This window comes from Opisthorchis viverrini (genome assembly GCF_000715545.1).
Source record: "Opisthorchis viverrini unplaced genomic scaffold opera_v5_8, whole genome shotgun sequence".
In the NCBI taxonomy this organism is placed as follows: Eukaryota; Metazoa; Platyhelminthes; class Trematoda; order Opisthorchiida; family Opisthorchiidae; genus Opisthorchis; species Opisthorchis viverrini.
Window position 1 is genome coordinate 3313664 of NW_008751664.1, and position 13911 is coordinate 3327574.

At 43.4% G+C, this 13911-nt stretch overlaps 1 protein-coding gene across 1 annotated transcript; it reads left to right on the plus strand.

The window, feature by feature from the left end:
- Positions 1 to 4245: 4245 nt before the first annotated feature.
- On the plus strand, positions 4246 to 11277 carry T265_12646 (hypothetical protein; the record flags this gene model as incomplete). Its single annotated transcript, XM_009164728.1, is given in 4 exon segments — positions 4246 to 4544; positions 10792 to 10872; positions 10885 to 11067; positions 11073 to 11277. Coding segments are annotated over 4 exon segments (768 nt in total), but the record flags the coding sequence as incomplete, so codon positions are not given.
- Positions 11278 to 13911: the final 2634 nt, after the last annotated feature.

The following is a 13911-nucleotide window of genomic DNA, read 5'->3' on the forward strand; positions in this document are numbered from 1 at the left end:
AAAACTTTCCAATGTATTTGATGCGGAAGTCGACCACGGTCCCTAAGCCACTGACCGATCAACCAAATTCTAACCGCTTCAAGGAGAAAAGCATCTACTGACCACTGGTCAACCATTTGAGTCCTACCCTTCGTTCAGTATTAGGGGAAGACAATAACCTGCTGAGTGCCTAAACAGGACAAAACAGGCAATGAGCTACCAGTACATCTTGATCAGTTTTAACTCACGTATTATTTTTATGATATAGATCTCCCGTTTGTCTCGCCATTAAAGGACATCCTAATTGAGTGGTTACTAATGAAAATGACCGTTGAAAGAGTGGATCTGCGTATCAAAGTGTCTTTCGTTAAAACAAATTCCCAAGGGGCCCGACAAATGATCCAGAGTTGGCACCGAGAATTGCGATACCTACCTCCCCAGCACTGACTTATTTTGAACCTCCTCCTTATGATGCCTGCTTATTTGTTCGAATTAGAGCGTTCCAAAGAGGCATTTGGTAATTTTTACTATTGCGTAGGAAGAACACGCATCTTCCCGCATATTTGCACGTCATCGAGGTTGGACCATAACTGACAGCAGCTATGCGCAGCCAAACCTATTTATTTAGGTGTATTCTCACGAGATTCTATTGCAGCTTCGGAATACGTGCACAGATAAATGTAATCATTTCGTGTTGACACACCAGTGGCACTATTGTCGAAAAGCGGGCGAAAAATCGTTCGTCACGTGGGTACAAAAAGACTAGGTCAGCTGATCGATCAGCCGTCACGTCACGGAAGCCAACCTACAAGCCAGATCGATATTCTGGTTACTGATTTTACTAAAGCCTTGTTATGAAAGCCTTGTTATGTTGCGTGTACCTTAAATTCTGTTTGCGGAATAACCGAAGCTTACCTTCAGTAAGTTTTTGAATAATCCTTATGAAGGTTACGTGAACATAGTGTGCATAAAAATCCTCATAGAGAGTCACTTCTGACAACGTTGTATGCTTCACGACTCGGACTGTCCAGAATGTATTGGCAGGAAATGCACACCAAACTAAATCCATCCAAGTAGGACTCAAGGCATGATAACAAAATACCATAGAATGCATGTAAAACAAAATCGAAATGGTCATGAAAACAAAAAGCACGGAAAAACCGAGAACGCAACTGAAAAGTTTTTGCTTGTGAACCGCTTAAGGAGTCCAAAGGCCTGGGTGTAAGCGAAGATCAATAGGCATATTTCACGATCTATGGTTACACTTCGTGGACACCGCTGTTAGTGGTTTTTATTCAGTAAGTGGTCGCAGTGAGAAGAAAAACTACTGTAGTTAAGAGTCAAAACCGCTAATTTTAGCATAGTAAGAACAGATGTCACTGGAGCTTTGTCGAAGTATGAATATGAAAATCAATCAGGTCGCCGCCTCAGAGATGATCACACGTCCTCGTGAGATCTCTGGTCAACGGTCAAACGGCGTGAGGCTCCAACAATTTAATGCCCCAGTAGGTAGTTTCACAAAAGTTGTCACATTATTCAACGAGCTTTTAGTACACCAATCGGCTGTTGTCACGGCAACCAAAATAGAGGGGAAGGTGGACAATCAAAATTAACTGTTTGTTGTGCAAATTGAATTCCGAAGTTCGCTATGCCACTTTCACCACTGGACTGATCGCTGATGGTAGCGGTCTTTTAAGTTCCACATTTTCAATTTTTTTTTCAAAGTTTGAATACAGCGTGTATTAAACTGGTGCTGATAACTGAGAATCTGCGCCACATTGTAAAGGTCAATGACCAGTGATATTTGCTTCGAGTCAGGAGAGGGAACACTTTATGAAACCGAAAGGGAAAGTTTTCAGCCGGGATGATGGAAGAAACGTAGTCCATCATGTGGCAAAGTAAGATTGTGTTGACCCTCTTCTAGAGTTCCGACGCAGATGTGGCAACATTACCTCCATGTTTCTTATTGCTAGCCTCAGATGGTCCGGACAGTCAAACGTGGTCAAACTGATCTTCCATTTTCCAAGAAACAGATGACTGTTCAGCCGTTTCTACTATGTCGAGGCCTGATTCTTCAACCTGATAGGTTTTACCCCCTCTAGCGAATAATCTATCCAAACTAGGTTGTTCTAGTCTGAAGGAAGCCATCATAGAAACCAGAGGAAATTTTTCGTGACGTGGCGCCTACTTGGAGAGATTCACCCACATTTTCACCCCTTTTGTTGAGTTAACTGGGTAGCCGCAGAAGAAAAGCCTAGAAACGTTTTTGGAAGCTTCAATTTCATGGTCTAGAGGGACGCCTGATTTAAATTTATTGGAAATCCATGTTCATTGCACCCACTTATAGTACAGATTCAAGATACTGGCAAGCCGGTTTGTTCGAAAGACGTTTCTCATATACGAGTTTTCACAGAACGAAACACCCAGGAGATTTTAAACGTACTTCAGAATCGCTGAACTACCACGCTACGGTGCGAGGACTGTTTATACTCTAGGAATGCGAACTGGAACTGCCAGAACCGGTTAGAACAACATGCAACATTCCAGGTCAATAAAAGTGCTCTTCATTTCTTGATTAGATGAAGGAACTCAAAACAAGATCAGGTTCAAAGATGATTACGAAAAATCTATGTTTCAACTGGCAAAATTTTATACTCAAGATTAAACAGAAACAATTGGTAAGTGATATTATTTCAAGTGTTTTAAAGAGGATACTTTACGGTAATTATTTCCCAGATGATCTTTAAGTTAGATGGACTAAAATATTCCCTGTCCAGCGTGCCCCTCACTGTGGCGCCTTCCTCTCCAAAACGACCGATGATGGCATTCCAGAAGTGCTTATCTGTAGTTTTTTGCCAACTTCACCCACTAAACTGCCTACGGGCTTTCCTATTGACCTATGCGGCTTCTGGTGTCGGTCAACGCCCGAAACAAAGCCGAACCAAACTTGTAGCTACCCGGTCACCCATATACTTGACTGTTCAGCTCACAATCGCTCACTGGATCACGAGACGTGTCTTTTTTCGTACTCACAAACCACGTCACATTAAGGCGACGCATCGGACATCGATTGTCTGTACCGTCTAGTGAGCGTAGCAACAGCTCAGTGCTGACACCCATGTGCACGCAAACGGACCTGCATATAGGGAACAGAACACAGCACACAAACTCGCGCGCGCGCGGGGAGCAGGACGTCAACCACTCTCGACAAGTACACGGACAACTATGAAACACGTGTAGCAGCAATACTGCGGAGAAAACACGTTTCGCCGTCTGGACTTTCACCAAGGGACTCTCACAGACGATAAGTTCCTTTTTTGACTTGCTCCGATTTTTGCATTGTATTTATTTTTGTGTTGCAACCCACCACTGTTGCAACCATGCTAAAAAAATTTTTATTAGTGCATACACCTTCTGATTTGCATTATGGACATCATCAACAGCAGTGCACTAATAATAAACTATCTGACCAACCTCCAAGAGTACAGTGCAGCAAAGCCCGGGAGCGCAAATGGACAACAACTAACAAAGCGTGTAGTAGTGCTGCGTATTACCCACTGACTGCCTGCGTTGGCATCTCAACTCTAATCAGGGCAGGCCTCACATGTGACGTTTCACATGGTATGGCTGCCTTTGCTCACTCAGTTACCATCTAGTCTGTTTTGGTCACGAAGCCAACGAGTATAGCTGATCAATAGAAGGGATAAAAAGGCATTATACACAACTGGGAAAGTGACACTGGTTGAAATGGAAAAAGGCCAGTGGATTTACGTTTGTAACTGACATGCCGTCGCAGGAGCCCTGACCAAAGCTGAGGCAATGATGGCTCCTCCCCAACTCGCTTTTCATACAACCATTTCGGGGTTATAACTTCATGATACCGACATCATTCAAATTCCAAATCTTCGTTATCGTGAGAGAGTCCTTTGATTCGATGTGAAGAATCACGTGAATGCAGGTGGTTCAGTGACATGGTTGGACCAAATGATATGGATGAAAAACATCGATTGCCGTGTTGCTGAACGTGTGTCGCCTCTCTGGCGAAGTCACTGTAGGAAAAAGCTTATCCATTTTATAGTCTTTATGCTTCACACTGGCCTATTTAACGTCCCACACTTCCCTGTACGTCACTACTTTGTTCATTATTTCAGAACATGTAGAAGTTGTTGCTGAATCCACACATCTGTGAGACACACTTCTCATCCCTCATTGGTGGACTGACGAGTTTGTCTCACGGAGACGTTAATTTGTTGATAGTTTCCCCAGAACATCAGCAGTAACTGGAATCCTGGCGCACCTTGGGGAGAACAGAGGGAGGCATCAGACGAACAAATCGCACTGATCAAGCGTGAATGTGTCCGCCTGTTCATAACGTGCGCTGGTGGAGTAGTGGTAACACGCTCGCCTCGCTTGTCAGAAATCCGGAGTTCAAATCCCGGCACATCCAACGATATGCAGTGCTGGCGAGCTCTAATAACAGCGAAACTCGAGTCCAGCGCATCCCCCCTTTCGTGTGGACTCACCAGAATAATTGCTCTAGGACAGGAGGACGATCGTTCAAACGAGTGATGTGAAAGTGAATTCTATAAATCTCGCGATCACAAACAACCAAAACGAAGGCATTTAAAACCTCCTCATAAACATCCAAGCAACGATGAAAAAATTTGAGTAGCCCAGCTGGATCCGCTTCGCAGCTTTCAAAAAAGACCTGACGTGATCAACTTTACTATTCATGACCTTGAGAAAGAATTTCTTTGTGGGAACAGATCAGTATTCCATTTACAGGATGTAGATAATGAACGTTAGTTCACGTACTTCGTCGCGGGATTAAGTATCTAAGATGGCTTACCAAATTGCAGTGCATATATGCTTTCTGGCCATGTTTTCTATAACTCAGCTTATCTGTAGGTCTGGGATGGTTACGTGATTTCATAAAACTCGGCTAAGCATTCCATTTTTATATTTCTGTCTCCTCATTGATTGTTAGTAGCCACAATTGCTTCCCTGTTAGAATATGTTTGTACTAAACAGGTATAGTACAGATTGGAAACAGACTATTCCACGGCCGTTGTAAATTGTGTTCTTTCCTTTGAACGACCACTTACTTAATACGATCCTTTTTTGGCTTTTTCGTGATCATACTAGAGTAACAATACCGTATTCACAAACCTGTTTCCACTTTTCCGGATAGGTGCGCTAGCTTGCGCGAGCCAGCTGTCTTCAGGCAGTCTGGCTCATCTTCAGCTATTTCCTGATGTTTTTCGTACACAACTAGATACTATAATCGGTAGTGGTTTCCAAATCACTCATCCAGGCGCTTTCAACTGCTGTGTTCTGACTTGCTAAGGCACGAAATTTTGATCTGCTGGAGTGAGAAAGGGCAGAATCTTCTACAAAATCAGCCTACTACCGTCGTATAGATTGAAAAACTGATATGATTTGGATTCATTCACAAAATGTGAATCACTTCTTCTTTGGTTGGTTTTGGATGAGTGGAACTCGGTTTATCGGTCTTTATTCAGTGAGTAAGACAAAGTCAAGGCCCCCGATGAGACCGTTTGTTCGATGTGTGCTTTGTCCATGTCTGAGTCTCACCCCGTGGGGATAAACTGTTTGCTGTCAGCTAAAACATCAGATCGCACGAACTGGACTTGTCTCTTAAATGTGTCTCTTATAAAGAGAGAGCTATTTAGTAGCAATATATCGTCGGAATCGTGTGTTATATTAGCAGAGAAGACAGAATAGGTAACACCCTATATTTGGCCGATAGATGGTAAAAAATGACTGTAATGCCACAATGATATGTTTGACAGCTTCGTTGCGTTCCACAATACCTCGATAGTAAGCACTTAACCATTGACCAATCACCACGCGAAGAGTACGTTTGGTGAAATGGAAACTTCTACATAGTTGTCAGTTATTTTTTTCAAAACAACAGAAACAGCTGCTCGTAGACGTCCGATCATCCAAGTATTCATCATTACAGACATTCCCAGTACTAGTCTATGACAAGCTCTGGGTTGTCCTCTTCGCTAATTATCTTGCACCTGTAGAAAGAGACAATTGAGCAAATAGCATGTGCAATCACACTGCTGCAAACTCGGTGATCATACCGCTTGCCCTGAAAAAGTAAGTCTCGTGCATTTATTTACCAATTATTATACTGATTGTATTAATTTTACTATTTTACTATTAACTAATAAATTAAAGTTAACTATACTAAGAGTCGAAGCACATTTAAATAGGCAAGTTGGGTAAATCTTTCGAATAGTGTGGTATACAAGTAAGCGAGTTGCCCTCCAAATGGTCTGCCACCTTGAGTAATGAGCAGTAAATCGACAGTAACGTTCATGTACCGCAGAGAAGATAAGAATTTAGATTAAAATCATTCTTACGGAAGCAAACCGGATTAAATTTAGACGCAATGCACTACTTATAGGGTTGCTGAAAATTCTTCAACAGCCCATGACCGGTTTAGCCCTTCTTAGATCTCTCCAGGTAGGCGTAGTCCCCGAGTTTCCGTCAGCCTTACGTTCTACTTGAACCCAAAATAACCGACGAAATTCTACGTGAATTCACTAGGAACTTCTCATGTTGTTTATCTCTAGGATTTGGATAAAAGCTTATTTGAAAGGACGGCTAGGATGGGAAGTACGGTTAACCAACCACATGGGAAAACGATTGATGAAGATCCATTCTCTCAAGAGTAGAATGACCGTTTGAAAGGTTTCTGAGGCTATAACTGTTCATCCCGTTGAAATGCCAATTGTAGGGAGCAAGAAATATGTAAACGTTACTCTTCTTGCAGTCCACTGGTACTGAGGAACTAAGACGAGCCTTTCACTCCATTCCTTTAGTAATCAAAAGAACATATATCTGAGAGCAGCAAAAAAACAGAAATAAGCCACAGCTAAGTCCGACAAACGGTTTTTTCAACTTTGCAGCTGTGTGCTAACAATTCATACGTCACGGTCAACTAACTTGCTAGTTCCATAACTGATGTGCATACACGTGTATCTGGACTACGGTCACCAGCCAACTGGGGCGTCCGTTTATGAGGATTGGCGAAAAGATGCACTTTAGAAGTCCAAGATAGACAGACAGACAGACAGCCTTTTTTTGCACTTTTCTCCCTCTCAAACCCCTTAACCAACGCCAGTCGGTAAGGGTTTCATTGCGTCAGACAGATTTCACTGTCACATTCTCGTGTCTACAGTCGCACATAACTAGCCAACGAAGTCGGTCGAAGCCATCCTAGTTCGGGACACACATGCAAACATCTATAAAAAAAAACCCAGAAACTTCTCAGCATTTTAAGAGATCCTACTGGGTTGTGTGGGGAAATTGTACCAAATGGCACACATATTCATACAAACACATACACAGACAAATCGGTAACAAAGTGCAGAAGCCTCAGCACAAGAACAGATGAAAATACACGTGCACAAATTTTTGTTGTGTGTTTCAAAAAGTCTTGTTTCATCTTTACGCTAATTCTTCTTCTGATTGATTTAACCGAAAAATCCAGAGCGAGAGAGTCGAGGTTCTTCGAAAACAGTAATTCGAAACAATTGCACCTTGAGCTTCCGTTCCGAATAGGTTTTCACACCAGATTCTAGTCGGTATTCCAACATGCTAGCACCCAGTCGCTCGACAATAAAGCTTTATCAGTTATCGCAACCAGTCGGATGCGAACATCTATTTAGATGAGCATGTGACAGGTAGTTTGGCTTTGGACACGGGGATACTCTTGTAGACAGAGATACAATCATGTGCCTATTGTGCAAAGTATTGACCATAAGTTCGACATTTTTTGCCTGGTGCGCTCCTGAGAAATAATATACATACTAGTTAGTTTGATGACTACCAACATACTTGTAAGTGGCAGTACTTCACAGGTCTGATCAAACCCCACCTGGATGTTATCGTACGGGCTAATCCTAAAAACCGTCTACAAGCATAAGAATAATCAATTGTCTGAATAGTACTTTGTTGAATTCTTCCCTAGGTGTATGCTGAACCTACCGGTTGTTGGTGTCACTCAACAGAGTCGCCCAATGACGATCTGATCAATCAAATTCTGTCACCGAACCTTTAAACTCACAGAGCGTACCAGGAACAGTGGCCCCGTTTGTTGTCACTTTCTACTGAATATGATATTTTTAATCATAACATCCATCCGTGTATTGGGCATGCCATGTACTTTCCCATCATACAACATCCCAGTACCTTTACCCGCTTGAAGCATTACTTGAAGGACTGATTGGAAGGGTTTACTTTGAGAAATGTACTCTTCTGTCCATGCAATTTTGTAGGTATTAAAGAAATACAAGAGGACTTTGGAGAAACCCAGTCCAGCGCCATCCTATGTGTTACACATCTCACCACGCAACCCCCCCCCAGTTCTTACAGTAGGTCATTAACTGCTCTTGCGCACAAATGTGTGGAGCGTCCCTCACCGGACCGGATTTCGACAATGCATCTTGATTCATCTGGTTAGCGAAAGCCTGTTTTGTCCCTGTCACCTCACTCGAAGTTTGGTGCTACGCATGCATCATGAGGAAGCGTTGGTTGTGCATTGATACTACTTGTTGAGTCTAAAAGTTGCAGGTTGTATCCCAAAAATGGGGGCTTAGTTCAACATCTGGAGGCTGCATGAGTGATTCGCATGCCTTCGGTGTCCTCTGCTTCTGACAACACCAGACAGTTTAAATCTTTCAATCCAAGCGCGGCATAAAAGACAGTTGTCGCAGTCTGTCAAATCTGACCATCCCATCTGCTCGGGCGCGCAGCTGTTGCAAAGCTCATTTGTGTGACGTGACATCTACTTGAATTGAAATGGCGAGCCCTTGATTTGTGACTTGAGCCCTAGTTTGATTTGTGAAGGGTACAGTAATCCTCACTGTACAGTCCACTTTCAACAGCACTTCTTTTGAGAAGCCACTTCTGAAGACTAGTCTGAAGTTTCCAATGTATTTAGACCTTCAACAGTCTACCGGTCAACTCAGAGGGTGGGCCAGTTTCGAAGTGAACTTCAGGGAATATCCTAATGGGAGGCAATAAATTCAGTGGCACCGTTTACCTGACGGAGTTTATGGTGTCCCTCGATGGTGTTCATTGCAAACTGGGGGTTAAAATCCAGCAGTTGTTTTGCTAAGTTTTTAGTCAATTTGTTAGATATACAATCACCCCCGTGCTCGTGTGATGGAATATAGACAAGTGCAACACCCATCAGTACTGCGAATTCCTCTGGTGTGAAAGTGATTGGTTTCAAACCTTAGATTCATGTTTATTTATTTGGTAAACGGATACGACTGCTCTAAACCAGGTTTTTAGCAAAATGAAAGATTCTGTGTAGCTTAGCTGAAATCTCAGCCAAGGGATGCCGTTGTGGTCGCTGAGTGTCTGTTGGCTAACACATGTTAGCGACAGAACTGTGCAACCGGTAAGCCTCTTTTACCTCCGGCTCCCCGAAACTCGCAACTGTTGGATTGCGTGAATGATTTGGCGACAGGGCACGCAAGTGCTGATGACAGCCTGGTTCCAAAACGTCCAAATAGCTCACTGGTTTGTACGTGTGAGCAAAATACCAGAATAATTACGCCAGAACAGGAGGGTGGCCATTCAAACGACAGTGGTGTGATTATGAACAAAATACGAAGAATTTTCTGGTTCACTTGAGCTCTTCTCTGAGTGTCCGTCTCGAGTCCTCGAGATTGTCGATCCGTACGCAAGACAAACGCAAGCAAACGATTGGCTGGACCGAGTCACGTGGTTCATATCCGACCATAAAACTGGCCCCAATAGACTTAGCCACTTAACAGAGGTTTCCACCAACGGTACAATGCACACTATTGCTGGACCGAGTCACGTGGTTCATATCCGACCATAAAACTGGCCCCAATAGACTTAGCCACTTAACAGAGGTTTCCACCAACGGTACAATGTGGCCCATTGGCCTAGTGGTATAAATCTCTGTGTGTGTGGAGTTCGCAAGTTTGCAGTTCAGATCCTGAGGCCATCGACCGAATTCCGTTCGACTTTCCCCGTTACCAAGTTTCTACCCAGGACACAGCTGCCTTTGCTGACAGGCATTAAACAAAACGAAAACAAATTAAAGCCCCGAGATATCCGAATACACAAACGTCGGTTTCCTGTCAAAACTTTATTGAAAAAATGGTGTGAGTAGCCACGAAAAGGCTGTTGTCAAGACAGAGAGGTTGATGGAAGGCATTTCAGGGGGCATAGATACATGCCACAGTGCTTACTTTCAACGAACTGTCTGGGGGGCATCATATGCGGTCCAGTTATTCTCCCAGGCCAAGGTTGGTGTGCCCCAAAGCTGGTGGTGAAAATATTCATGCAGAATAAGAAGGCACTGTGCATACTTTAATAGCACCTGACAGCATACTATCCCTCAAGGTTACGTTGAAACAGTGATGTGCATCCATTGCGTGTCTGTACGAAATCTGATCATTCCACTAGATCTCAGGACACCACCAAACAACCCACCGTGAAAAATGCAGCTCGGCTGAATAGCGGAAAAGCTGTGGTGAACGGAATGAAGTTTTCGACTGGTGCTTATGACGAACGTGTCCGAAGGACTGTTATTCCGTAGAATACGCTGTCTGGAATGCCCGGCTTATAAACAACCTTAGGTGATTTGTTTTGAATCGCAAAAAGAACACACTACCAATCTTCACATGCCTACCTGTTTTGGATGGTCTCCGACGTCTTTTTGTTGACGAATGAGTTTCGAAAAATACTATTTGTCGAAAAATACAAGTAGGCCGTTGTTTGTTCTACGTTCAGCCTGTGCCGGTGGCAACACTCGCCTCGTATGTCATATGTGCAGGGTTCAAACCTCGGCACCGTCAAGGATATATACTGCTTGTGAGCTCTAAGGAGAGCGAATCTCGAGTCCAGTACAATCTCCTTTTGGTGTGGACTCACAAGAATAGTTTCGCCGACACGGGAGGACGACTGTTCAGACAAGAGTGATGTGACTATGAAACGTGAAAATAACGCAACCATCCACAACTCCATCAAATCATTTACCCCACTGAGTATTTCCATGGGTTCCTGTAGGTCAGTATCAGGAAGGTCAGATTCCCGAAAGCAACCGCTGAGTGCCCGAAATCCACTGAGACTCTCAGCTCCTCTAGATGTTCGCCAGACAGACAACGCAGCACTTCGCAGCCTTGTATCAAACCCAGGCAGCGAGAGTCAGCGTTGATCAAGGTCAGACAACGCCCCCGCAATATGCAGCGCGTCGCAGCTTCGTACCAAGGCCAGACCGCGTGCGTCAGCATTGGACCAAGTTAAGACTGTCCCTCCAATAGCCAGTTTGTGACCGCTGTACTTTCACCCCGCACACACTCACGCTCTGGCACTCGCTGCTTCGAAACAAAGCTGTTGTGTTCTTTTCTGTGAGCATTTTTTCGGCACCAGGAGCTGGAGCGGGTTAGCAGCAGATACCACAGATTGGCGAATCAGCAGACGTATTCGTCGGTTTGATAAAACAGGGACAAGATCGAGTCCAACGAATCTCCTCAAAAATTGCGAGTTACCTTTTTGAAAGTTCGTACACTCCCAATTCGACCCGTCTACTAAATCTAGGATTCGATGACTGGAAGCCATCAATTACATTGTTGTCCTCAGGGTGATGTGTTTCTTTGACCAGCAAACCTACCTTAAGAAAAGATTTATTTCATTTTGAAGCGTTCATGAATTTTTATCCCGTTGTTCCTGAGAGAAACCCATCCCTTTCTCCAAACTGAGTGCCAGTTTCCACAATTACTCCTGCGCTTACACATCAAAAAGGTAGTACACGCGGTGCACGGTAGTACACTTCTCCTGGGTTTCAACCAAATCCATAGAGCCATAGTCTTCAAGGCTCGTAAAAAAACCCTCCTTCCGACATTGTTTAAACATTTTTGTGGCTACATGAAACACCCATTCATATTTGGTAAACATTTGAATGTTTCACTTGCGCTGACTACTCGGGTTCAGTAACGAGACGATTGTGGAAAACACTTTCTACGTTAGCCTTTTTTGCTCTCCCACTATATCATATTTTGCTTTTTCAACTTGGGGCGCCGTTCAGTCTTTTTTTAAATCGATTTTTTCGCAACAAGATAATGTATTACTTGGAAATGGCGTCAGATAATTTTCGTTACCCTCCTCCTAGTCCCATTTCCGGGTGAATTCCAGTAGGTGATTATGGTTCAATTGAATCATTCAAAAGACCGGTTAGTAGTTCTCTTGCCATCCACGAGTCTGCCTTTTGTCTAAAAAGACAAGCTGTATAGCCTAAAAGTGTTGCCCCGCTGACTCACCTCAATAGTACAATGTAACCAAGGATAGACTGATGTTCCGAGGGTCCATGCTGAATATATCATGGGTTAGTATTGTGGCTATATAAGGACACGCAAAATAAATACGGTGGCCATATCATGGAGTCGCCTAATTGTGCTGGATAGAGCTATTGAAAAGCGAGAATTCAGACTAAGAATTTCGACAGAGGTAAAACTGTCCCCCAAAATTAGGGATACCTACGCACTAATACTGCCAAATTTCAAGGTTTGTGAACCAACTAGTGACAACTTAACCGATTGAAACCGTACTGGGTTTTGCCTATTGTGGCCTGATAACTAGTGCTGATTAAATAAGAACAGACCTAAACGACCGTCATTTCTAATACCATCCGCAATTGTGCGAAAACAGGAAAACAAACAGTGTAGGACGACCGTGACAACAGTGGATCGAACACAGAGATAATGGCAACGCTACCTGTGTTACGGTGGATACTACTGATGGGCGCACGCGAGTAGTGTGTTTTCTCGTAGATCCGCTTCGCGTCACTTGAAAAGTAAGATCTATTACGGAATTTGTGAAGTCGTATTTGCTTGCACTTGAGCAACAGTCAATGAATATCCAGGAAAGTTCAGGAAGACGCGTTCAAGGAGAAGATGGATATTCAGTTTCGTGAACAAGATGCATATGAGAGCTTTGCTCCCCTATCCAATGGTCTGTAACTGCTCATTTGGCGTTTTCTAATTAATAACTCCGCAGCGAAGACCTTCTCCTTTTCACTTGTAAAATTAGAAGTATTGAAAAATCTAGAGAAACGTTCGCGTTGCAAACAATACGGATTCCATGATAAGTGGCAGAGTAAAAGTTCGGAATGAGATCGAAAAAAAATTATAAACCATAATTTGATCAGTTGTACTGAGAATTTGACGAGAACTTTTGGTGGCTTGTTGGTGATCCAACACGGCTAAGCATGGGTAAAACTGCCAGTTGTCCAGTGTAAATTCCAACGTGAACGCAAGCACAGCTGCATACAAGTGAGTTAGGAGTTGGAACAAAAATATTCATCTTTACAAGTTACTTTCACAAATCACTCTTAAGATCACCATGACTCGACGTGTTGTTGCTTTTAACGGACTCTCAATCCTGAACATGAACCGGGTGCGGCAAAAGACCATCATCAGTCTCACCCTCTCTCCAGGGGCATTCAATCCACACACTATAGATGCTCTACTCACGTCTGGATGGACAAATGAGGTCAGTCTACCTGCAAAAGCTCAAGAATACTATTCAAGTATTTTGAGTGCAACATTCAGATTGGAGGCTAGGCCTTAAGCGAGACAATAAATTGATGTTATTGGTAGAATAGAGGTCCGAGTGAAGAAAATCTATGATGCAAAGATAAGAAAAATAACGAGAACTCGATACAAGACTCACCAGACTCGAGTTCAGTTCATCTGGGTTTGTCAACCATTGACCGTCGTATGCAACTTTGAACTGTCAAACCTTTTAGACACAAAATCTTGCCGTTATCCACTCGACAACTTAGGTACCCCATGTTTGATATGGTGCGTTCGATAGCCCACATACCGGCACCTTGAATGTAGCCCTTTGGGTGTC